Source organism: Folsomia candida, unplaced genomic scaffold (genome assembly GCF_002217175.1).
Source record: "Folsomia candida strain VU population unplaced genomic scaffold, ASM221717v1 Fcan01_Sc002, whole genome shotgun sequence".
NCBI lineage: Eukaryota > Metazoa > Arthropoda > Collembola > Entomobryomorpha > Isotomidae > Folsomia > Folsomia candida.
The window spans coordinates 8,139,670-8,166,786 of record NW_019091194.1 but is presented as its reverse complement, the minus strand read 5'-3'; the positions used below and the strand labels follow the sequence as shown (position 1 = coordinate 8,166,786).

General features: G+C 35.6%; 2 protein-coding genes across 11 annotated transcripts in view; one reads left to right on the top strand and one right to left on the bottom strand.

Moving 5' to 3' along the window:
• Window positions 1-387: 387 nt before the first annotated feature.
• On the bottom strand, window positions 388-2,741 carry LOC110845106 (platelet-activating factor acetylhydrolase IB subunit gamma). 6 transcript variants are annotated; one of them, XM_035848498.1, is made up of 7 exons: window positions 2,604-2,741; window positions 2,436-2,516; window positions 2,222-2,382; window positions 1,943-2,152; window positions 939-1,061; window positions 720-858; window positions 388-648 (listed from the first exon to the last, which is right to left on the bottom strand). In XM_035848498.1, the coding sequence occupies exons 3-7, from the start codon at window positions 2,294-2,296 to the stop codon at window positions 509-511; spliced, it is 687 nt and encodes a 228-aa protein (XP_035704391.1). In that variant the 5' UTR covers window positions 2,297-2,382; window positions 2,436-2,516; window positions 2,604-2,741; the 3' UTR covers window positions 388-508. The 6 variants fall into 6 exon arrangements, with proteins under 6 accessions (XP_035704391.1, XP_021947161.1, XP_021947165.1 ...); XM_022091469.2 differs by having other exon boundaries at window positions 2,222-2,361; XM_022091473.2 differs by having other exon boundaries at window positions 2,222-2,353.
• An 18-nt stretch (window positions 2,742-2,759) lies between these two features.
• Window positions 2,760-27,117, top strand: part of LOC110845105 (homeobox protein PKNOX2) — a 28,331-nt gene continuing 3,973 nt past the window's right edge. Inside the window, exons 1-3 of one of the 5 annotated variants that reach the window (XR_004834135.1) lie at window positions 2,760-3,098; window positions 3,244-3,573; window positions 26,203-26,482. Coding sequence is in view for 4 of the 5 variants with exons in the window: in XM_022091465.2 (XP_021947157.1) it covers window positions 26,298-26,482 (185 nt within the window). In the remaining variant the exon portion in view is untranslated. Of the gene's footprint in view, window positions 3,099-3,243; window positions 3,574-14,462; window positions 14,529-20,366; window positions 20,730-22,002; window positions 22,106-26,202; window positions 26,483-27,117 lie in introns of those variants that run through there. The other 4 variants (XM_022091465.2, XM_035848493.1, XM_022091466.2 and 1 more) reach the window with 4 other exon arrangements.

Sequence of the window (27,117 nt, the reverse complement as noted above, 5' to 3'; positions counted from 1 at the left end):
AATTAAGCCCCCACCCATTAATTTAACACCCTCTCCCCGTATATTAGTTTAACCCCTCCCCCCATATGATTTATCCCCCCACCCCATATCAATTTTCTGTTAAATTCGACTTGAACTATAAAAATTGACGGCGTTGATTTCGGGGTGAAATTCCTCCCAAAATTACAGAAACTATTATGCAACTTAAGTATAATATTGGACCATACCTTCACACTAACTCAGTATGCGGGTGTGGTCTCATTGAGGCCATTATCAGACGCGACCGAAAATAAAACTCAAAAATTACAAACACTTCATTTGATTTTTTTGAGGCGTGCTGCAGATATCCGGACTTTCAAACCGACATAGCGGCTACTTAATAATCATTAACTGAAATAATTACAGTAATGCTTATTGAAATTGTGATTTATTAACAATACTTTAACGTTAGTTGTGTAGAAAGTTGAACATATCTATTTAGAATAATGTGTGCATATATAAAAAAAAGTGTAAATTAAAAATCCAAATATTATACTTTAACTGTAGTCACTCCAATTTCTGAATCTGCCAAAATTTGAAGAAGGATTTCATGAACGGGTTCAAATGATTTCATATATCCAGATTTTGATAAATGCAAATAGTCCCACATATCGTGATGAGAAATGAAACCTTTACATCAAATAATTAAAAAAAACATACACACCTTAACAAATTCCCACATTCCATGCTATACATCTTACCGTTGGGTTGGACGAATCCAGGGTCAATATTAATCAACTGAGTTTTATATTTCCCAACAACTTTGTCCTTCACAATGTCATTAACTTGTTTGTTGCGATCACGTAGTGAGTTGGGTTTTTCTCCTCGTGGTAACAACGACTACATAAGCGACATGAGCAAAGATATTTTTTAAATATGTACAACCTCATCATAATTTAATTTCTTTCAAATTAACTTACCAATACCAATATTTCGGCTTCTTTCTGCTTGCTCCTAATTATATCAACAATAGACATAATGCCTTCCGAAATTTGTTCCGGGGTGCAGCCATGATTGTTCGTCCCAATAAGTAACACCACGGCCTACAAATTGTACAGGGCACATAGTATGTAAATATATAGAGATATGTATATCTATATCAAGGTGTTACTAAATAGCAGTCTCTCTCCGTTGTAGGAGAAGTCACAGGTACATATTTCGTGCCGGAGTATTTCTTTCAATAAATCTCTAATCGGTAACCTTTCTGCATTGGCTTCCGTTAGAATCGATATAACTTGTTCAGGACAAATTTGTAGCGGTTAGCGGTTATAACGGAAACCAATCTAATTTTATGATGTCATACCTGGACAGACATTATGCAAATATGCGTTTTGAAATTTATTTAAAAAACACTCCGGCACAAAATATGTACATAAGTTATAACATCAGACATTATCAGTGGCCGCGGAAGATAATTTCGACCGTGGGGACATATCATAGAGGCTAATTTTTTTGAAAAAAGTGGGTATAAAATAGTCTTATCAGACCTAAAAAAATACATAATTTTAACGAAAGCTTAGAAAAATCAAAATCTAGCGGATTGTTAGAAGAATTGAACATTTGAATCTACATTATGTACAAAGTTTAAGCGTTTTTCATAAAAGTACAAAATACTTTGTCTATTGAGTGATACAGAATCATATATAGTGCTGTATTATTTTGGTAAAATATTGGGAATTGACCAACTGCCTGTGCAGTTAGACAGGTCATTCACATATATGACGTCCCCATGGGATATTATTGGCAATAATATCCCTAATTTAAACGTATCGCAATAATTTATTGCATTACATTTAAATTTATACTGCTTTATTGGGCAAATGTCCCCACGGCGACACATGTTATGCAACCCTAGTGGAGTGGGATAAGTTACATTTTACACAGGGTAATTTACTACACTAATCCTAAATCCACTAGTTCATACTTTTGGCTTGATATTGTCCATTTCACCATTCATGCACCTCCATAGTACATGTTCCGTTCGTTCACCTCCTATTCCAAAATTCAAGGCATGCATGGGCGAAAAGTGGGTGTCCCACATGGGGGTGTATTGCAGATAAGCTATTAATGAATCCCCGGTAAATACCACTTCAGTTCCTTCCTTCTCGTGGGTATCGGCAACAAACCTTTTATGCTTAAAAATAATTATCGTAAACATACATTATTATATTGTCATCATTATTGACTAATATTACATTATTACCACGCTCATCCACCTGCCATCCCCGAATAGATCTTCATTAATTGTTGGTACATCTGGGCTATGATTACCGCTCATAATTTAAATGACAAGATTTCCAATCATATAACAAGGACGAGATGTAAACAGTGTAAGCTATCTCCCTGCGAAATTCGCAGTGCAAACTGAATTATTATTAATCATATGTACTTCATTAAACTCCAAAAATAGCAAATACCTCCAAGTGCTCCCAACTAATGGTAAGGTCGGTTTTATTATGTATAGAGTCAACCAAGTTGTTTTTGTTTTCATCTGCTTCCTAAAATATGAAACGTAAAGAATTCATACAAATGTGATTATAAAATGTCTATAAATTTAGATTATTGAAAACTTTATTACCACGCACAAGGAAGACTGATGACGACGACAAATAACAGCTATATTATCGAATAAATAATTACTGACTATTTTAATCGCAGTAGTTTGCAGTTTAATCTTACACAGACACTATTGACTATTGTAAGATTTTAACGAGGCAAACAAGCTGGTTATATTAATGTGCCCCATTATATATATATCGCAAGCTGTTCATTAAGTGCACGCGGAATATTGTGTCATCGATATTCATCGGCGGCAACTCCATGCGAACACTCATATATCCTTATTCCTTCCCTTCTCACTCCACTCTACAAATTTTGATTGTTTTCACTAGTCAGCTTCAGCTAATCGCTAATATATAATCCAATATTTCCGAGCTTGGCAATTATTAATAGAGACGACACGTGTTAATCTATATTAAAGTTAAACTGGCCCACTTTGGTCTTTTTGTATCATATCTCGACAATGAATAATAATCGCTAGCATCCACTTATTTGTGATTTGCAAAATAAATTCCTGCAAGGTAAGTGGATTCATGCATCATTATTACTTACGTTAACTCATCATAAAAATTGACAAGATTTTCAACATAGTGTCATATTATTTATTATAATTCATATACTCAAGAGCTTGTTATAGTAATGTGCACGTTTATGTATGTTAAATAGGTGCAGTGAACTGACCAATTGTCACCTGGATTTGATTTAACGGATTTACGAATTTTGTAGTTCGAAGTGACGTGTTGCGCTTTTGTGGTTTAATGCCAACTACAATGTACTGTCGGAATCGGTTGACAGGAATTTCACGTGATTATTTACGGCCAGTCTGTCATTTTTAGGCATTCCTTGGGTTTCTACAAACATAATTTGTAATTTATTTATGTTTACCAATTTCTGGGGACAGCTTTTCGAATCAATACTAACTACGCTGGCAACAAAAAATTCTACGCATGGAGACGTGCACGGCTGGGCCTATCATTCATGAAAGCAATAGTTACGGTAAGCCACTACATTTTTCTATTTCTCCTGACTTCTTATTGCGAGCCCTCAAATTAAGGGGTCCGTGTGGGGCCCTTTCAACATCAGAGAAGTTCTCTGAGAGTACAAAACAAAAGCATCAAAATCAGATGCATCAAAAGCATTGCATTTTTTATCGTTTTACTGGTTACAATTAGGATTTCTTGTGTTGATTCTATACCTACTTTTAAATGCAATGATTACCACAGTGTATTTTTCAGTGATTTTAATTATATTTAGTGTAGACAGATTTTTATTTCTAATGGCTGTAACGTGTAAACCAGTCTAATGTGAATGTGACTAACACTTAAATAAAGGTAAATTGAATTGCATCATTTTCAGCTCTAATTACCGATTTAGGAAATTTTGACTAGTTCTTGAACTTTAAAGTCCTACTACTTTTTACCTTGAAAATACTAAATGTAATAGTGTATGATCTGGGTCTGGGTCCTTGACAGGAGAAAACGGTCAATGGAGTCATCTTCAGCGATAAGTAATATTTGAAAATAATGTGAGAAAATTTGAAATTTAAATTTCCAAGGAGTTAAAGACTACGTTTCTAACCAGACTGATGGATGTAGAAGGCAAGGATAGGGGTGCCCAAATTGCAAATTACAAAAGACGTACGGAAATATTTTCAAAAAAATTGCACTTGAGTATCTCTGGCATAGGTTCAAATTTTTAGCTGATTTTTGAGAGTATGCAGAATACTCTCAAAATATTCTCAACAAAATATAAGAATTTGCCGAGTTTTATATACTCATCCAACAAAAATTTGAAAACAAAATCCCAATTTTATTAAATTTTGAAATTTATTCAGCAAATTCTAACGGCAAGTTAATACCACACCGGAAAGTGTGGTATTAAATTTCCCAAAAGATCTATAGCCATCAATTCCAAACAGATATTCAGGTTGTCTCCACAAATGTAAGACGATTGATATTAAATTATACTAATATTTAATTATATTTAATATTATATTTTTTAAAAAAACATGCATATATTTACATGAAACACGAAATTGACGTTGCAGATAGATATAAGCACATGCCAACTTTGTAGTAAGTTTGAGTTTACGTTTCGATTACAAATAAAAGCTTTGATTGCTATGATCGAAGCATTATATTAAAGCAATTTTTATATAGGTTCCTTGTGTAAAAAGTGGTTTTAATTATAATGCCTCGACGTTAATTGTTTCTTATAATATTAACAAGTAACTGGTTAAAGTTATTGATTAAACTCATTTTAAAAGCGGTTTAACTTGCACTGCACTGCATACACTTAATTCATTTGTAACTTCAGTTATAATTTAACTGGATTACGTAATTTACAAAATTCCAAAGCATTAAGTAATTGTAATATGACAAAATTTTAATTTGTACTTTACAATTTCAAACATGCATAGCTTGACCACCCCTGCTGATTTGCGTAATTTTTCTTTTACCAAACCCCAAATTTACCAAACTCCAGAATTGAGCCTTTGAAAATTCAAAACATTCTTAGCATTTAATATTTTGATTTCAAAAAACGAACTTCGAACTGTGCACAAAGCGAAATAATCCAAAATTTTCGGAAATAATTCCACGAGCACTTTTTTGATGAAATTTTTGCGTATTCCGAGCTCTTGGGGGCCAAGGCCAAACCCATAAAAAAATTGAAGAGCCACGCCCACTTTGGGTGTGGTTTTTTCCTAGCAGGGTTAGAGCAAAATGTCATATCTTAAATTGTAGCTCATGCCATTGTACATCTTCAGTAAAAATTTCATCTAAATCCGTTCACAAACAAAAAAGATATTCAATGGCGAAGCTCGGCGAACGTCAAAAGGTGACGACTTTAGGGGCGTGGTTCTCCGAAAGGGGCAAGTATAATATTCTGAAAATTATTGTAAATTGTAGTCCCCAATGGAATCAACGTATTCCAAGAAAAACGGAGATCTTGAATCTGCCCCTTTCAAAGTTATAGTCCCGGGAACATTGGGAACATTCATGGCGAAATTGTCCAAAAAGGATGAAATTTGACATGTCACATCGCAGTAAAAATCGATATCTAGCTTCAGCTAGGTCTAAAAAGTGGGTCGCAGGTGAAATTGACCCATGTCGTAAGGGAACCATGTCGACGTGTCGAAATTTCGACATGGAGCTAGAGAGCTGAAATTTAACACTAATGCTCCCCTCCCCTCCAAAATACATATTCAAACACTTTTGATCATCTTTTGACTTTCTTACGTCTTACGTCTTTTAAGACTTACGTCTTTTGACTTTCGCCGAGCTTCGCCATTGAATATCTTTTTTATTTATTAACGGATTTGGATGAAATTTTTACTGAAGATGTACAATGGCATGAGCTACAATTTAAGATATGACATTTTGCTCTAACCCTGCTAGGAAAAAACCACACCCAAAGTGGGCGTGGCTCTTCAATTTTTTTATGGGTTTGGCCTTGGCCCCCAAGAGCTCGGAATACGCAAAAATTTCATCAAAAAAGTGCTCGTGGAATTATTTCCGAAAATTTTGGATTATTTCGCTTTGTGCTGTGCTACTACATACAAGCCAAGCATAAATAAAACGTTATTGTATATATGCATAAGACTATTTAAATATGTATATATTGGATAGCAAGAATTTAATATATACTTAGATAACAATTTTTCATGCATCCAAGCTGCATCACTATGTATTTGTTTTCATTTTCTTGGCTTATTCAACGTACTACGCTCCCATTTTCATTCTTTCCATATTTTTTCATTTAGGCACACTCGTCCAAACGAGATGTTTTTGAATAATTTTGTGAGTTTGTGCTAGAAAGTGGGAATTATTTGAGGGAAGAGAAAGAGCGAATGGTTTTATGGTTTTATGCAGTTGTCTTGGTTTATTACTTGGATGAGGAGATGAGATGGTAGTGGTACTTGGTTTTATGGCCAACCCAAACTCCTCTTTCTTACTTAAAAGCTATTTGGACGAAGCAGAATTGAGTTTGCTTGGGCTTGCTTTGCTGGTGCGGTGGGATGCTATATGCGTAAATCAGACACTACCATGTCAAAAGTAATTAAGCTGAAAAGGAGAATACAAGATGAGCACCAGCACCACACCACCACCACCCTCAGAGAAAGTTCTCCATCCACTTCCTCTTCATCGTCTCATGCCTTTCACCCGCTGCTTTCTACTCCCTGGGACTGCACACTTGTAATGTGCACTTTCACTCACCTTCTCAAATAACTCTATTTTACTCGCATTTTATAATTTTAGCCTTGGTATTATTATCTGAAGATTTAAAGCCTTGAGAACTACTGCCCTTATGACGGTTAATGAACATGATTCATGATTGCTACCTGCACAAAGAGTTTCACGCTGCTGGATCACAAACTGAAGGAATCTGTGGAAGTGATGGCGCAGTTGGGAATAATGGTCTGCTGGACTCCAAGTGGTAGAGCATTTTGGCATTTTGCCCACAACATCCCACTTCTGTTCATAAAAAGAGGACTTTTTCATTTTCTGCGAATATTATTGCACTTCGTGGGTAATGGGCTTTCAAAGACTTCTTGCCACCAAATATTTTCATCCCTCAATCATAAAGAAAAGTAATTGTTTTTCTTATTACACACTTCCTTCCTCACATCCTCACATTCCTTGTCAACCATGACCAAAGGAGAATACTTTGACGTCGACATGATCACTCCATGACAAATGTCCACTCATTTTCTCCATCAAAAATTCATCTTTATTATTTCTACACCTTCTTACTGCAAGCCATCTCGTCTGGTCGTTTTGTCAGACGTCCAACATTTATCATGTTCACATCCCTTGCATGTCGATTCTTTCAAGTTTCCTTTAACAACGTAACATAATGTCACACATCATCTTAATATCATCCATATCAATTATAACAGTCCAGTCGTTGGATGAGAACTAAATTCGACAAATGAATATGTAGAATATCTAGACACTGGTTTTGGATGGGAGTAATTTACTAATTAGTCCTACAAAGCATCAATTCATTAAATTTAAAAAAACACAATAAAAGTCCATATCGATAACACACATATGCAGCTAGATAGCAGATGCATTGATTTTCCTTAAAAAATTATCTTAACCGAAATTTTGAGTTTGTAGGTTCAAGTTTGAAGCAATTTTTCCACCCCCAATTTTGGTCGCGCAACGAAGAAGAAGTCGTTTTTAGCCCGAAGGGCTTATATATATACCAGTCATGTTGTCTGTCTGTCCGTCTGTCTATCAATTACGCTAGTAAAACTTATCGACTTGAAACTTGGAAAACATGGCAAATCAGGAAGATGTGCGAAATCGTACAAATGGTGGGTCTTAGACCGGTGGGGCATAATGTACCAAAATGGGGTTCGTATTGGTTTCTATGATGAAATTACAAAAATTTTCATCGAGAGGGACCCTACCCGATGTACAAGCGAATGCTATTAGAATTCTGTTTGTCTTCGATTTGTTCTATGTAGGTTCGATAGAATGCTTCGAAGGAAATTCGAATGAAAACAGAATTCTAGATCGCTACAAAAATCAGAACACATTCGAATCTGAAAATACCATTCTATTAGCGCACTATTGGAATGCTATTTCTCGATTTCGATTTGTAATCGGAATCTCTAATTCTATTCGTATACTTAAAAACGAAACGCGCAAGCATGCGATTTTTAGTATAGCAATCGAATCGAGACAGAATACTTTGTATTCACATCGGAGGGAGAATTAAACCATAGTGCATGGCCGACCCAGTCCTCTCTTACTCATCCAACATGTCGTCCAGTAGATTTTCGGTTGTCAACTTTATAAAGGGGAAAAAAGTCGCTGTCGTTTCAACAAATTGGTTGAGCAGAGACCGTTCGGAGTGCTGGTGGCCTACAGGACCAGGATCTGGCGATAAACTACGCCACAACGCAGAACCAGAAGAAGAAGGATGGCGAAAATATGATTGTTATCATATTAAATTCGCAGGTAAGAATTAATTAAATACAATGCAATAATATTTTTAATTTCCTTGTACATGTTGTATATTCAACTTTTCAGATAATCTGGAAAAAGCAGAAAAGTACTGTAGAAAAGCAGAATTTACAGATGACATCCCCTCATCGAGTACGGAGTCATCCACACATGTCAAGCGAAAACAGGCCAAAAGTAATAGGACTAAGTGTAATAATAACTCAACCAGATCAAAGCGAGCCTTAAAGTCACCTCAGAGTTCTGTAAAGGACACGTCAAGTGATTCGTCACAAAGTGATATTGAAGAAACTGCTTCAGATTTAAAAGGTAAGTAAAAATGTATTTCCTTTCATTAGTGTGATGCTTTTCTGATGATTGACTTCGTCATAAAATTTCACAGGAATTTTAAGTGAGTTTATTCCAAGTTCTGAAACCCACGAGTCAGAAGCCGCTGTGGACAATGAAATTCCGGAAGGCACGAGTAACCTTGAAGTGACAATATTGGATGCACCACAATATACAGTTGTAACTTCTGGCGAAATAGACGAGCTTCGCAAAGAATTTCGGAGTAATTCAGATTTAAATATTATTTAATTTCATTAAGTTGTTGATATTTTTTATAATACTTACTTAACTAACATTTCGATATACTAAAAGAATTTCAGGAAATTGTACTGCAGCAGCTATTAATGATCAAGGATCAGATGGTGGAAATTCTTCGACACGTTGGACAAAATAATACAGCAGCGCCTGTCAATTCTAGCCTGGACCATCCAAATTTTCCAATCTCCAAAATTGACGACTTCGTTGGATTAAATAAATGGTTAGAAAATGATGACAATAAAAATAACCTGGTAAGTCTGTAAATAAAACTGAATTTCTTTTCTTAGTATTTATAATTATTTTTTGTTCATTAGGTGAGTCGTCTGAAGTATTTGGGTTGGGAGGGTGCCAATGGAATCGTTGACAAAATCCTTGAGTATAGTTTGTTGGACTCTTTTGCCTTAAAACTTAGCTTGACAGGAGTCGGAAAATGCACCATTGCAGGAATAAGGAAAACGCGTTTCCAACAATTAATTAATGGTACGTTATCTTCACGTGTTATTTCATCGCGCCAACAATCAAAACAAATTACACTCAATTCATTTAATTGCAGAAAGTGTACGTGCCGCAAAGTTTGGGGAGTCAATAACCAACACTGAAATAGAAAAAGGGATCCAACATTACCTGAAGAAAGTGAGCGATCGAAACTATGGAAAGAAAAAAGACGAAGAAAACCAAACGACGGAGAGTTAAAATGGAAGTTAATCGTCTGGTAAATATAATCAGAAGTAACGACCACACCTCAAATAATAATTGTATGAATAATTTTAGCATAGTGCGTAGTACAGAATTATTGAATAGAAAACCTCCTCCACATTCAAAAAATACTTTAACATTTAATGAATTTAATACACATAGTGACGTCAATAGTTTAGGAACAGGCACTATTTTAGGCGATAATATATTATTTGATAAAGGGACAGTTAGTTTAGAAGATTCGCTAAAATTGTGGAAGATTAAGAATAACATAGGACATGCAGCCCTGAAAGAGCTTTTATTTATACTAAACAATTCCTCAGGCTCTCACAATTTACCTAAAGATCCTCGAACATTAATGCAAACTCCAATTACAATTCCGATTGAAAATGTTAGTGGTGGTATGTATTGTCACTTTGGTATAATCCGGTATTTAAAAAGTAGATTACAAAATCGAGTAACTTTATTTAAATCCGAAGGCCTTATATTTGAAAAACTAGTTTCCAATGCTAATTTCCCATTGATAAGCTTAAGCATAGGAATTGATGGCATACCTATTTCTAATAGCAGTAACAAGCAGTTTTGGCCTATATTGGGTATTATTAATCAAATAGAGGATGCAAAACCTTTTGTAATTGGCTTATTTTATTCTGAAAGTAAACCTAAAGGATTGGAATATTTAGAGAATTTTCTAAAAGAGTGCAGGGATTTAGAAGAAAATGGGTTTAGCATTTCTGATAAACAGTATTCATTTAGAATTTCCAGCATTTTAGCTGATTCCCCAGCACGAAGCGAAATTAAATGTTGTAAAAATCATAACAGTTATAACAGTTGTGAAAGGTGTACAATTGAAGGTGAATGGTGTGGAAGAGTTGTATATACAGGCAATAATTTTAGAGAACGTACAGACACTTCATTTCAAAATATGGTTGACTCATCTCACCACAAAGGGCAAACGCCTCTTTCATCCTTAAAAATAGGCTTAGTGAGTCAAGTACCTCTAGATTATTTACATTTAGTTCTTCTTGGTGTAGTTAGAAAAATATTTAGGAGGTGGGTAAAAGGAAAATTACCACATAGATTGCAAAGTAGGGATACAATTGCTATTGCAAATCGTTTAAAATCTTTTAGAACTTTTTATCCTTCTTGTTTTCAACGGAAACCAAGATCAATTATTGAAATAGATCATTACAAGGGAACCGAATTTCGAAGTTTATTACTTTATACAGGTGCTCCAGCGCTTTGTGGATTAATTCCATTTAGTCAATATAAAAACTTTTTGCGACTGCAATGTGCAATGTTCATATTGCTTTCCTGTAAAGCAGATGAACCTGATTGGAATTTGGTAGCTCAAAAACTATTAACAAAATTTGTGAAGGTAGGGATAGAAATTTATGGAAACGAATTTGCAGTTTACAATGTCCACGGCCTACTCCATATAACAGATGATGCAAAATTATATGGTAGTCTAGATAACATTAGTACATTTGCATTTGAAAATTTTATGCAAAAAAATTAAGGGTTGGATAAAATCCAAAAATTTTCATTTAGAGCAGGTTTGCAAACGGATTATAGAAAATGAAAATCTTTATGATGTCATACCTCAGAACCAGGTGCCAACTCATAGTAAGATTATGTTAATTAGTAGAAGGGGCAATAACTGCGTTTTATTAAAACCTGGAAAACTTGTTGTCGTAAGTAAATGTGAGATGACTGAAAATACAAATTTTTTAATAACTTGTAAAGTATATCATAACTTATCTGCTTTATCTAATTATCCTATAGATAGTATTAAGCTGGGTATCTTTGAAGCTAGAAATTTGTCAGAAGATGTAATTTTAAAAGTAGATGAGTCAGACATTATTCATAGGTATGTAAGACTGCCATGTAAAGATTATTTTATGTGCTTTCCATTGTTACACACAATAAAATGATTTTGTAACAAAATAAATTCGAAGCTCAAACACATCATTCTATTTGCCGAACACATATAGCATACTATAAGTCGCATTCTGGCCGAATTATGAAATACGCATTCTGGTCGAATTCTAAAAAACCCATTCTATCACAATCCTATCAGAGATTCTATATAGCATCTTTTTACCGAATTCTAATAGCATATCGGCCGAGGGACAAAATCGGTGTGCGTATAGAATGTTGGCGTCGAATATAAATAGAATTCTATCAGTATTCTTTTTGTACATCGGGTAGGGGGTGACTCATACTGATTTTTGAAATTCATCAAATCGACCAGAAATATGGTAGAAAAGTTGGTAATATCTCCTAATATAAGAATATGAATTAAAATAGAAAGTTTTTACGGCGATTTTGTAAATCGCCGTATCTAGATGCAATTTGTTACATAAATCTGCTATTAATGGAAGAATTTGAATTAATAAAGTAAGTTTTAATTTTTAAATCTATTGTTATGCACTTACGTTAAAATTTCATGCAAAAAATCGGACTGGGTGATAACCACATACATGACTATAGCAATTCTGCACTGTAGGGTTTTGTATTCCCTCTCAATTTGAGACGATGGAAATTGCATGTTCAAAAATCCCTGTTGCAGAGAAAAAATGCTTGTATCGGTTTACCGTAAAAATTGTTTCAATTTATTCTGAAATAAGTGTCTTGGTTTTACTTAATGATTCACATACATGTGTAACATGCATATATATGTATTCTCCTCATCTGAGCAGATTATTGTTCAAACTAATTTTACCAAAATATGGATGACCAATTAATTCAAGAAGTAAGCTTAGTTCTCGAGAGTTTAGAGGGTGGAACGTCAGTCATAGCGAAGATGGTTAGTAAAAGTTAAATGGATAGCTAGAGACCAACATGATTTGAATATTGATCCGAGATTTTTATTGCTTCCCATCCAGCTCGCCGACTAAAGTTCCCTTATTGCCTTGCCCACTATGGTGCTGTTCTACGCTCTTTTGGTACACTGATTTCATTTATTTCCATCTTGGTTCTCGCTTTATGATGCTGCCGTCAGCTGAAAAAAACACGATAAAGAAACTTAATTGTTTTAGACAGGCGGATCATAAACAATGAAATGCCCCACCGCGTGGAATATATGTACGTATTCAGGTTTTAGGCGGTAGGATATATTTGTATCAAGTGTATCTGTTATAGCCAACTAATTTTTTGAACATCTTTCAATCGGAATCGGTTTCCATTGAAGAGATGACCAAACTATATATTTGTATAACATGCATTTCATAGTTAGATACCAAAAAGTATCTGTATTTGCCCATAGATTATCGACTGTAAATTTTTGGGAGGTTAACATATTGCAATTTCACAAAGGTAAATTTGTCAAATTAAAGTCCCAGCATTAAGGTTAAAATAACGGGCAAAAGCTGAACCACAAAACATATTCTCTCAGAAAATTAGCGTCAAATTTACTTAATATATATATTTTCGTCATATTTATATATTTTCAAGAATTCTTGGAACTGGGGAGTAAGTTGCAATTGACCAGTCGAATATTTCAAAAACTTTGGCGCAGGTCTTGTCCGTGTGAAGCTGGTTTCGAAGAAGAATTAATAACACCTGCGGTTTAAGGGGCGTACATTTCAGTGTATGTTAAAATGCAGTAAAATCGAGCTAAAGTCACTTTCCGCTAAATGTGATACTTAAAAAGTACGACATTTATTAAGCCAATATGCTCAATATAAGCTCAAGGATGTTCGGAAATTCAAACAAATCTGAAAGAAAATTAGAGTGAAAGTTGGAAAAACTGCTTGAAAAATTTTGATGCAGAATTTCAGAAACAAACTTTAATTGTCCGTTAAGGGAGGCGTGGAAACATTTAGTATAAATTTTATTAAATAAACAAATGTTTGATGATATGCATGTGCATATAAAAAGTCGAATTTGATTAACTATTGTCGGTTTTACACCCACTTCTATTAATCAGTCGCGGGGGACACTTCTATACGAATAAGCCCTGTAGTTTCACAACCCTTTGGAATACCCTTTTGAAAGGATAAGAAGGAAGAATATAGGAATAAAGGAATAGAAGGGCTAGTTGGTTGTTCAGGAGATGTGTGAGGGATGATTTCTCTACGTTATTCTTGCCAGAAGGGATCCATCAAATATGAGACATTCTCTTGACGAAAGGTGTACATGTTGTGTTACGTAGTTACGTTACTTTCATCAACACCAACTTACCATTTTGAAGGATGATGAAAGATATATATATATAGATATATACGTATATATACACATACAGATATGTACCTTCTTATAAGTAAGGGTATGAAATGCTGCCAGAGTCTTCTTGAGTACTGCCTATCTTACTTGATGTATAGCCTTTATTCCTGTCGTAATGTTTGGAATCCTGTCGTTAAAACGAGTATAAAAGCACCTCGTTACTACTTCGTGCGTGCTGAAGCTGGTCCAGCGGTCTCAAAATTCTTGATTTGTCACCCTCATCCAGCCTTTGTTAAATACTTTGTCTTCTCATCCTCCATCCCTTTCAGTGCAGACATATATGTATGAACGAGTTTTATAGGTTATTCCTTGCTCTTTATTCTTTCTACATGTCACGTATTTCCCTTGGTCTTTGTTGCTCGTTTTGTTTGACTCAGTTCTAGTTGGGTTTTCGTAAAACTCTCACCAAATCAGTCGGACAGTGCATTACAAATATACGGTTGTTAACTTGTATTTTGAGTATATTTGGTAAGTGCCTTAAGTTCTATAATTTAGATATTCGCGTTAATATATAATTGCACTGGACATGCATGTATTCACGTGGCTCAATTATGCAAAGTTTCATTCTTTGTGGCACAAGTTGATATTTTAAAAATAAAAATGGTCTATAAGGCTCGGCTCGGAATGCATACATCATGTGCATTCCCACCTGGAATAGTGTCGCTTATTAGATCTGTCTCATTTTCCCTGCCTGGCAGCGACACGTCTAACCTGAACATGCACCACCCTTCGTCGGGTCGCCCTATAAGCCCCCATGTTAATACATGGGGCTTATGGAAGGCATGCCCTTGCCACTTTTTGGGTGAGCACATGGTATTAATCTTTCCATAATTGAAGTTTGGTATGAAAATATTAATATGTATTGCAACAATACCTTAAACTATCAATTTTAAAATTCGCTGTGTATCAAATCACTTTTGACTTCCGTTGTGTGGTCTACATATATGAAACGTCCACATTAACTTTTATTTTTTCCGAAACCAGATTTGAAAACTCAGTGAGAAGAGAGGTAACCTGCTAGGATGTAAGTATGTGGGGTGTAACGTATATAGTGGTTTTTTACCTTTCACTTTTGGAAACCCCAAATGTATTCTTTAAAAAAATTGTAAAAATATTGCTCCTAAATATGTGCTATCAGTTAAAATTGCTATGCGTCATAGTGGAAACTGTTTGTGAGGTGTCATGTCTTGTCAGTTAATTTAGCCGCGGTCATTTCGTAGAAATGAGTTGACATTCTTCCGTTACGTGACAATGACAACTGACTGTCAACTACTGAAGGTTCACTCAGTCAATTCCAAATTTCTGGTGCAAAGAAAGCTGACGCCGAAAGATTCACATTTTGGTGTTGGTTGGTTATTTTTGAAATAAGACGGGAGTACCATCCTGCTGCTGCTGGTAGGATCTTTTCTTTTCGCCGTGGTGGTGGGGATGATGGTTGTAGTGAAATGAGAGTTTGGAAGACTTGATGCTGGTTGATATGAAATTTGACGCCCTAAATACCCAGCTCACGTTTCGGGCCGGGAGCCGTTATCCTGGATCACTTTCTCCGCCACCACTCACTATTCATCACGAACACTATTCCACCCCTCATTTAAATCTTATCATGCCTCCTCCGTCCAGCGTCCAGGAAAAGAATCCAGCCACACATAGCTGGCTCCCGCTCATCTCTACTTTATCCAATCTAGCTCCAAATTCTTTGTACTGATGAATAGCAGCGAAAAATGCACAAAATTGCGGCGTTGTTATAGTTCAATATTCCATTTTTAATGTTCCGCTTTGTTCAATCATCGTTTGCCATTTATTTAGTTTAGTTCATTATCAGTGTTCATAGAACACAAAATTAGGTTTTGCAAGTTCATGGACACAAATTTTTCATCCTTAATTCCTGTATAAAGCCGACTCTAAATAGGGTTTATCTCAGAGTCATGTCATGCTCCAAATACGATTTTTGAAGGGTTGAAATTTTTAATCGTCGTGGTGATATTTGTAATTAGATTTGCAGCATGACATTATGATGACTCGAACTATAAACGGAGCTTAACTAAATGGATAGAAGTAATATGAAGTAAACAAATATAAATATTTCTGTAAGATGCAAGGATGTACATATATTACTGTGGCACGTAAGGTAGGGCAGAGAACCCAACAAATTTACGGTCCATGGTTTCTATTTCTCGTGAGATGAGACATGGTGGGGTGACATGAGGCCAGCGCGTCACTCACCATGTCTCATCTTACGAGAAAAAAACCATGAACCGTAATTTTGTTGGGTTCTCTGCCCTACCTTACGTGCTCACCGTAATATTTGTAGCTCGATTTGGATCATTTTGACGATTTCTACTGTTTTAGACAAGAAAGGTAGGTTGAACTCGAAGGTGTTGGCTGTACTTACACTACATCGATTTCCAGTTTAGTTCGCAACTTTGAACATTGTATTAAATTGAATTGCAAGAAATCTGAAACGAATAAAAATAAAAATAAAGTTTACACCACAAGGAAACTTTTGTGCCGTGGACGAGTGTGGGAATGGAATCCTTTAGAAATTCGAATTTAAAATCCGACTCTTTTGTCTTCTATATATCTCATTGACTCAGAATAAGGACGGCTCCCATCTCGATTGCTGATGATGAGATGAGATTGACTGCTGGTGGTCTCATCCATTTATAGCTTTTACCTTCATACCCATCAGTTCACTCTCATTTATTTTATTCTATTTTCGTTCTCATGGGAATGTATCTACAAGAATATATATTTTCGTATATTTTTACAAAGCATCTTCTCAACCAACCTTGTCGTTTAAACCTCTCGTTCTCACACCCTCCTCCCTCCCACCTAGCATTGTTTCTCTTAAAAATGCATACATACACACATGTGTACAAATATGTCTATGTACATATGTACCTGCTACTCGTAGCGGGTTGAAAATGAAAGCATACCAGTACAAAATATATAGGAAAGCATGTGTATTAGACGCACTTTAAGAATCCTAACTCTAGTGAATAAATTCACAAATCTTAAATACAATAATTGATAAAAGTAGATGCACGCCAAGGACGCCGGTGAGGTTTTAAATCCTTGCTTTAATATTAGGTTGGGTAGTCAAAGTTAACAATTATTGTGATTGGACAGATTAATCTCTCTGATCAATTAGAACTAGATTTGACTGTCTTTCGGCAGCAAAAATACGCGGGTCGAGTAGATAGTTGCTTCTCTTTAAAAGTTGTTGTTGAAAACACGATGGTAATACATAAATTATAATCCAAAACAATCCTGTATGTAGACGATCATTTTTTTGCAAAAAATAATCTAATCGCCAGTAGTGAATTTAATCGTGTGAAATCTTATGAACGCTAACCTTGATTACCCCTAATAATTTATTCCTATATGCTTGATGATTGGAATTGCTGGTTACGTATACATGTACATGCATCTGTATATGCTAGTTGAAACATCTAACTCAACTAGCTGTAGTTGATATGATGTATTAAATAAATAACGTATACTAGCTTAGCTTATGTGTACGGGAGTATGTATGCAATGTGTGTCATGATCACATTAATTTTCTGGCATTAGTCACTCGGAAATATTGATGTGGTATTATATATGGTTCTCTTTTCATTGATGGAGAATTTGCATGTCTCACCTTTTCACTTTTCAAATATCTAGGTTCTAGGGTCCACTTTCTCCTCTACTAGATATTCATATTTACGAAGTACTAAGAAATAAATGCGTTTTTACCTGTCATACATATATACATATTACTCCGTCCATTAGAGTTTGACTCATGGCTAAATCTAGTTCCATTTTTAAGAAATCTCCATTTTTAACCTTTCTCAGTATTTATTTAATACATACATACCTAGTTTTTTGTAGAGTCAGGGCGCATGGAACTATTTTAAATGTTCACTTATCCTGTTGACTATGCGTAATTGCGCTTGGTGAACCTCTGACTCAGGCTTTTTTAAACACATGCAAAGTCTAATTTAACAAATTCAAAAAATTTATAAAGTAATTACAGATTTAGTGAAATAATTCCCAGCTGACGTTTCATATGAGAACACCATGTTTTACACGATTATAGATTTAGGAATAAAGAAAGAAAGCTCATTTATTTCTAGCAGAATATGTTTAAAAACAGTTTGAAGGCCAGGGCACTTGAAATGGTGGTGTGCATTTTGATAGGGAAAGGAACAGACGGTTATTATTGCTATCTCGGCTGTGCCCTGTGTGTACTAGATATGTAGCACTACTTCATTTGTTAACTACGACCAGTACTAAGAGCCTGGATAGTGCTGAGATAAGGAAGAGGGGAGTATTTTTTAGCTCTCGTGAGGAAAGTGGAGAAAGTTTGTAAGAGTCTCTTACTAAGAGATGAGACAATATTGGTATACTGGGAACAACCCTTTTTTATTCTACAGATTTCTCATCCCCTTTTCATTGAGATTGTGAAATCTAGAATTAGAATCTCTCTGCAGGCAAATCGCATTTTGATTGGTATTCCTTCTTAAGTTTGACTTTAGATTTGCTATTAGTCTTGATGTGAAAATTATTTATCACAAATTTACGTGTATTTTAATACGTCATATATTAAAGAATGGACAACTGCGGACACATATAAAATGTAGTAATACAGGCAGGCAGGCATACATTTTTATATAAAACAAAACTGGTAACGTTCTTTTCCGTGAAATATAATCTTTGAGATATTTAAATGTCAGCGTTTTATGCCTCTAGGATAAATCAAAAAAGGTAAAAAAAAATTTGATATTTTAGATTTCGAAGTTTTTAAACGTTATTTAGTTGAGATATTTTATAAAATCAATACAATCTTGACCTACGAAGGCCCCTTGCATACATGTATCAATGTGGTAGCATATTCCAAATTGTCTTTACTTCGCTTCCTCCTTCTTCCTTTCTTGTATTGACAGAAAGAATATTTTAATGGAATCAACCCAGGGTGCATAAACTTTTTTGTTGTCCGTGGTTTCTCCTAAGGGGGTGGTGCCAGGATAAAAATTTTTATTCAAAAATTAAAAGTTAGGGAATTGCATTCGATTTTGCAGTGGATTTGGGTGGTTGTCATGGCAAAAGTGCATGCAATTCCCCAACTTTTAATTTTTGAATAAAAATTTTCATCCTGGCACCACCCCCTTAGGAGAAACCACGGACAACAAAAAAGTTTATGCACCCTGGAATCAAGTTATGAAATTCGAAATTCATAGTTTGCTGCTGTAGGCCCCAAACGCAACACTGTCCTCTCTTATGCATCATATCGTACATATAAAAAAATGATGCCAAAATTATCTATTATTTAGTAGTGGGTTGTGACTTCTTCTGTTCACTTCAAAATTATTTACTAACATCATGGATGGAGTGAACTTACATAAGCATGCTCATTGAAGGAGATAATTGATTGGGTTAGTGTGTAATATATTATTGTTATTGTTGCATTTAAGTCTGTATTAAATTTCTGCTACAAGGAAGCACAAGCCTGGAGAGTTATGTTACTTTTGTAAAAGCTCTTTGGGTGAAATGGGGGACATGGAGTGAGTGAATTTCGTTCCTTTTAAATACATAAACCTTGATATCCCTTATTCTTCTTCTCACTTCGCGCCTTCTTCCCTTCCCATTATATTGCATTTATTGTATCCTTTGTATCCTATCCATTTATTTTATGGTGAGTGCCCAAGCTCAAGAATGATTCCCTTTATTTTTTGTTCAAGAGACTTGTTTTGGGGTACTTCTTTGAGGTCTTCCTCCTCCTCCTGTTTATTGCAGCGGTGGTACTGCGGTGTGGTGTCAGTCGCTGTCCATGATTATAGACACGATCATCCAAAGAATCCAAACAAAAGATCCACACAAACGAAACCACGAAGGGATCATCGGCATGAAGCAATTACAGTAGTCCGTAATGGCCATCTCCGACTTCAACCACGCTAATTACGCTCCTCGATGGCTATCCGGGATCCTCTGTGCCTGGGCCCGTTCTGGTTAATATTAAAGTATTAAACTCATCGCCCATTCATCCCATACGTTACATTCAACGCAGTTGGTCCATCTATTCACCCCAGCAGCTTATGTATGTGGTTCTGGAACCGTTCTCTCTCTGCCACACACTTTTCCCTGTGACTCCACTAAAGTTAACTTACCACAGAGCTCTGCCTGCGTATTATTAAGTAAGCGAATGGTGGTGAGGAGGTATCAATCCGTGGAGGATGGCTTTTACCCGTTTGAAATTTTCCTTTCTCCAGCCAGCCAGACTTTCACGGCTTTAAAAGACTGACGGGGAGCTCGGAGTGAGTCAGTCGTGCTCTGCTTATTATTTGGAACACTCATCCTCACACTCAAGTGAACTCTACATATGTAAAAGTATCCCTGACGATTTATAAGTTTGGTTTCGAGCTTATGTGAATATACTTACATATACCTTGAAGCGCATCCAAGCAATTGAGTGATTAGGATTCATGGGAGAAAGCATCCAAATCCCGACAGTTTGTCGGGTTTTGTCACCCACAAGTGGACAAAGTGAAAAATTATGATAATCAGTCTGGGAAAGTAGTATTCGGTTGGAATAGCTAAAACTGCTATTAAGGCAACAAAAGTACCTTACTTATTACTACGTGGTGGTGAGAGCATACATACGTGTGTAGTGGGGTGAAAGCTCTGAAGGTAATATTTTTCAACTTTTAAGCAAATGCTCGGCTGGAAATTTTCTAATTCGCAATGCTATGTATGTATGTATGCATGGATACATACATACATACATTCGTACTTGTACGAATATGGGTTACGAATAATATTTAGTATAGTATGGTTCTTTCTCGTTACATATGTACATACTTACAGCGTTAGATATATTAAAGAAAATACACTTCTCTTGCATATTCTTAGTCCGAGTCAGGGCTTGTAGAACAATCATGTACCTCTGTCCGTCCATCTCGCGAAAATCCTCATTAAAGTCACCCTGTCTCACTGATTTTCGAAAATGGTGGCAGCTAAAATTTGGCATGATCCCGCAGTTGTAGATCAGATTAACAAATATGAAGTAAATTTAAGATGTTTTAGCCACGAAACCCAAGAGGGTAACCCACACTGCTTTCGAAATTGATGGAAGGAAGAACAAATTCTTATCAAGTAAAGGGTATATCAAACTGAAGAATATTAGTTCAAGCTTATGAATGTTTTTGTGAGAGGAACACAGGAAGATGACTTATGTTGGTTTTGAAAATTGGCTAAAAAAACTGAAATTTTGATTATAGGAACATTTTTGACGATTATGAGTACGTAGTAGTTGTACATACTTATCCTTAGTTGGGCCATCTGACAGAACTTTAGAAGCGGATTTTGACCCTGACTCGAGCTAAATGAACACTACATCCTGTAGGTTTTGTGATTGGTTAATGATGTTATTTTCCAAGTTTTAATGGTTTAATTTCTTCTACGTTTTGTTGTTTCCTATTTTGTCCTACGCTGTCGAAAAGAATTATCGAAAGGGGAATAAAGTTTAACAAAGAGATAAAGTTTGTGTAGCTTGTATAGAATATTATGTGGGTGAAAAAGTACCAGAGTTAATGTGTTATTTAGACGATTAGAGGCGATGGAAATAGTTCATTTTGTTGGGCAGGTGGTTCAATGCATTGTTTAGCTGGAGTTGTCATTGATCGGATACGACGAACGAAATGCTAACTGCCTCTTGGCATGACATTTTCTCTGCTCATATCACTCACGACATGACTTTCACCTGTCCACTCCTTCACTTGTCTTTAAGTAAAAATATAAATTGTGAATACAATGTACATACATTCTAAAACTTTCTTAGTCCTTCGTTTGCTTGATGTCCATACATATGTATGGATTAGTACATATACATATATGTAGTATTCGCTAAATATTAAAACCTTGTATTATTGATTTATTTTAACTTCTTGTATTTTTCTGACAGAGCTTTTCTCTCTAGCTCTCTCATCTCGAATTGCTTATTGTGGGTTAGTCTCTTGTCCTTGCCACTCAACAGTGACTATCGAAAACCAAGTGGCAAAGTACTCGTAAGTAATAAAACTATTATGACATTAATACTCTACTACTAAACTTGAGGTACAACGTAAAAACTATATAAATGATGACTAGACTTATCGACATCAATTGTTTTACATAATTTTCGCTATACATATCTAGATATATATCCCCACCTTCAGCGCTTAATGCATATAAATCAACATATAATGCAAAAAAAACATGGTTGCTGTTGTTTAGCAATTTATTGGGATGATAATTAGAGGAAACAAAGGGAGTTTATGTGATGGTGCTTGTGCCTTGTGGTGGATTACGCTGTGAGCAGCAGATTGTGTAAACGTGTGTTGATTGATCAAAGAAACCGCAAAATACACACACACTGTGAGAGAAAGCAGTCCAAATCATCTCAAACCCAGCCAACTTGTACGAGTAGTAGTTACAGTAGTCGAAAGAGAGGATAAATCATCCTCTTATGTTCATTGAATCCCTTGAGATTCTCAACTTTCTCCTATTTACAAAGTTCACACTTCACCACATGATCATCTGTAAAATATCAAATTTTGGTCTCCAACAAAATATGTTACAGGCCTACAGATACGTAATATGCAATTAAGTTGGACGGATTCTACAAATTAAAAAAACTTATTTTGTCTCATTTAGTCTGATATTCATGCTTGTTTCAAACTTGATTTAAATGTTTTTATTCATTAATTTCAGATCTATTAGACGCCACATTTTTTTACCGTCTTTCTTGTATGTATCCAACTCCAATTCTCTAAAATAGTGTTGTAGTAAATTAGTATCTACTACATACATATTTTATACAGCTCTGAATTTACTTAAAAGCTAGTGAAAGTAAAATTAGGCTCATATTATTTTGTTTCATACCTCGAGTAAATTCAAAACTAGTTTTCTTTTTCAGAGGGAGTACGAGTTTTGTGTCCAATTCAAAAGTTTGTAGCGAGATAAAAACTGAAAGGATGGGGTGGAAGGAGAGCGTGAAATGTGAAATGGCGAAGAACTATTGAGATTACATACATTCGGGTTGGGATTTGTTCTGGATGATGGTGATATTGATCAAGTGGGGAAAGACACCTTTCACTCACGGACTCGATGGCAGTGTGGCAGCAAATGATGGCAGTTTGTCCCCAGTCCTATTAAACTCTATTGGCACTTTAAACCTTTCTTCCTTCCTTTTTCCTCCCAAATATGACCAATACACAGATCCCTTCCTTCTCCTCCTCCTATTATTCCTTTGTTGTGGAGGGTGTCATCACCTCTATAAATAAATATATCTCCTCTCTCTTTTCGAGGAACGAAGAAGAAAAATTCAATGCCCCCGATCAAATATATGAAATCTCGTTTCCACTGTATTACTTGGACAACAAGTAAAACAATTACCAATTTCTGACTAGTGTTTGAATTAGATTATTCATAAGATGCATTTTTTGTATGGTCTTTGTGATGTAAATCCTCAATCTTAATTTCCTCTTGTTACATATTTACTTACAGTGTGTTTTTTTGCCTCCTCCATCCCATCATAACCTAGCTAACCACCAGAATACGTATATACAAAAGTTCAGATGATGAGGACATGGACTTTATCCAATGGGACAACTTTCACTCTTAATCCCAAACAAAGTCCATTTTCAAACTCAAGTCTAATCTTCACTTTATTTTATGCTCTTGCAGTCCCTACAAATCCATCCATCTACATATTCATCTACTTCCCCCTCTCCTACTTCGTAGTTCACATACATGCGTAGTATGTACACTTATGCCAACTTTAATCTTTCTTAAAACGCTTTCCACAAGGGGTATAAAATACTCTTGCATTTAAATTGCTGTCATTTTCATTTTTAAAAGTTAGGCTATCGTTTCTTATATAACTCTGTTAATTATCTTCTGGAGTACTAAACTTGCAGACAAGCTCATTTTTCTGAATTCATAGTAATGAGTTGATTGCTCATAATTATTTTTAGAGCGGATTGTTTCTTAATTATTATATGTAAAAGACTCTGGCAGAGAAAAGGCGAGTATTTAATCTACAGAGGGTTGGGCAAGAAGAAGGAGCCACTTGAATTTTGGGGGTGGCGTGTGATACACACTTGCGGCATTTTCAAAATTTGCATATGTCATACCCAGATTGTTTACGAAAATTTTGCACTATTCACATTTTCCCTGTGGTTAAAAATGCCCCTGCAGCACCCCCCAGAGTGCGAGGCACTAATAAAAGTGTTTTCCAAAGACATATTGAGCCAGAGAGCGATTGTTGGAAAATTTGCTGCAAATAGATTTATCGTCGGTCGAAAGTACGTTTCTAATGTACTTAAAAACGTTGGCATCAAGAGGAGGGCAACAGCGGTTAGAGCTCCACCCACGGAAAGGATACCCAAGATCCGCCTGAACCAAAAAGTTGATCCGGAAAATCAATTTTTTTCGCCAAAACGGTAAATCCACCAACTAAAAGTTACATGGCGAAAATGTTAAACGTTAGTAGGAGAACAGGTTCTAGGGTCATTCGCAATGACCTACAGCGAGTGACTCGTAGGAAATCCCGAGATAATGCTCTCAACCAACTTATTTCTCACAAAATAGCAGCCTACGCGAAGGATTTAAAAAAAAGTTTGGGTATAACAATTATTCCTACTACAGAAACTCTCGTTAGTTCCTCTGATATCAATCCGATGTTTTTTTTGGATTCGAGTACTTAAAACAGAGCCTTCTTGAAAGGAAAACGCGTGCGTTTTGATGGACTTTGGAAAAGTGTTCAGGACGAGTGGTGCAGAATCACTCTGAAAATGGTGTCAAATGTCATGACTGGTTGGAAAAAGCGACTGAGGCTCGTTAGATAAACTAAAGGGCTTCACACTGAACCAATTACCAAACTTCACAAACGAATAATAAAGCCGCAATAAATTCAGGCAAAGTGGCTCCTTCTTCTTGCCCAACCCTCTGTATGTATATTTATGGGTCTGGACGATTTATCATGATAGCATATGCATAATAACATAATATTTCACCCCCTTTCTTTTCTTGACTTTATTATTGGTTTGGTGTACTCTAGAAGGTTATATTTTGGCATTTCTACTAGGAAATATTGTTTTTCTGAACTTTGAGTTTTGAAACATGCAAATTTAAAATTCTTAACTTATTATAAAATTTGATTTATAAATTTAATTTTACAATATTGATTGTGTCTGTATGAAATGTCAAAGGCTTCCAGTTTAGAATGGACTCAAAGTTTTGCGTACAGTATTTTGGGGAACACAAGAACGTAAGATGATGAGTTTTCTCTTCTCGATGAGCAGGCAGTTTATGGCATTGATCACGTTTTCGAGGATTGAATGGGTCCTGAGGGTAAAGTGCCCGGAGCAGCTCCCCTTTATTATGTAATCTTCTCAATCTCTCAGTTTTTGACTCCAACAGAGCACTTCTGTGTCCCTGTAGACTGTAAAAGCAGCCGAGTTAGTTAACCCAGCTCTACATAGCTTCTTATTTCTCAATGTTGAATGTCCGACTTGTATATCCCAATGTCATGTTGTCATCGGCATTCACAATATAATTTGTTCATGCAACTTTATCCTTCAATTTCTCTTTCTAACGGTCTCTCATGATAGAATTTGTATAATGGAAATTTTATGAATTTGACATTTTGGGCTATCATGTATGTTAACAAAATTTTAATACAACAAGTACTGCATCTAGTTTACTATTTTTATTCAACGAAATAGCATGTCGGTAAATTAAAAGTTTACGTAAATGATTTAACTGCTAAGCATGTGTACTACTTGAATGTGTTCTAGACGAGCATTGGTGTCTAATAAAATTATTTAGCCTTATCAACAAAAGACGAAGGAAATAAAATGAGGACAGTGTTAGGTTGCTGTACCATGTAATTACGTGGAAAGATATTTATACATTCTGTAAATGTTGGCGTAACGTACCAGTTTGTAAAATATGCAATAACTCGTTTCGCGCCTAACTAATTAACTATAAAAGAGGACTATCTTTCTGTGCTAAACTTTTAATACATTTTGATAAGATTAGATGTGCTACATGTGCACACTTGAGTCACTTTTGTGAAACTGTTAATACTAACAAACATGTTTCTTGTCTTACTTTGCAGTTGGTTTGGATGCGAACGAGATTGTCCCATTAATATTTCACGGATGTGGAATGAATACAACTCCACTTCCCCATATTTGCTACTTTTAGCAGAACATGAAAGAACGACCGCCATCAGGTTCTGATTCTGGAGAACGTGGCAGCATGGTGACTCAAGGATATTCCGCGGCTTCGGCGCTAAGTTCCGATGGATCATTATCGTCGTCGCAACCAATTCCCCCCCATGACTCGCATTACCATGACCAGGCCCAGTTTGAAGCAGATAAACGTGCTGTTTATAAGTACGCTCTTTGGTTATTGTCATTCTACTAAAGAGTATAACAAAATTCCGTTTTCGCTGCAAATGTTTGAAAGCTTGTTACTCAAGAGGGGAGGTTGTGTACTATAAACTCCCGAATCTCGATGCCATTTGGATATGTTGTAGTGTACCATGAATGAACAAGAACCCTGAAGTGGTTTGATTCCATGGCCACATTTGAGCCCGCCACACCCACTCAAAGGTGCCCAAAAATCGCTTTCACTCCATCTATCACTCATTCAAATCCACGCCAAAAATCAAATTTTACTCGAATTTTGAAATTTCTTTCACCATTATACTCTCAGAGAGTTGTTCTCTTGTATCCAACATCAGGCTCATATTCATATTTCTATGTTAAACTTATACATATTTCGTGACGTGGCGTGGCACCACATTTGCCAAATTTGAATGTTCTTAATTTTAATGCAGCCATAACTTATGAAATTCTGGACGGATTTTCATAATTTTTGACTAAAATCATGACAAAGAGTTCTACTTTCGTACGCAATGAAATATTTCAAAAAATGAGTTTTTAATTTTTGCAAAATTTTGCAATTTTTTTTAGACATATGCGTTTGTTGAAAAAATCGTAAAAGTATCTCATAATTTCAACCTTTG

Bases quoted from the DNA above. Each gene is read 5' to 3' on its own strand.
- LOC110845106 (XM_035848498.1), bottom strand. From the start codon at position 2,296: ATGAGCGGTAATCATAGCCCAGATGTACCAACAATTAATGAAGATCTA. The intron at 2,153-2,221 runs GTAATAATGTAA...ATTATTTTTAAG, and splicing joins ATGGCAGGTGGATGAGCGTG to CATAAAAGGTTTGTTGCCGA. The intron at 859-938 runs GTAAGTTAATTT...TCGCTTATGTAG, and splicing joins AAGCCGAAATATTGGTATTG to TCGTTGTTACCACGAGGAGA.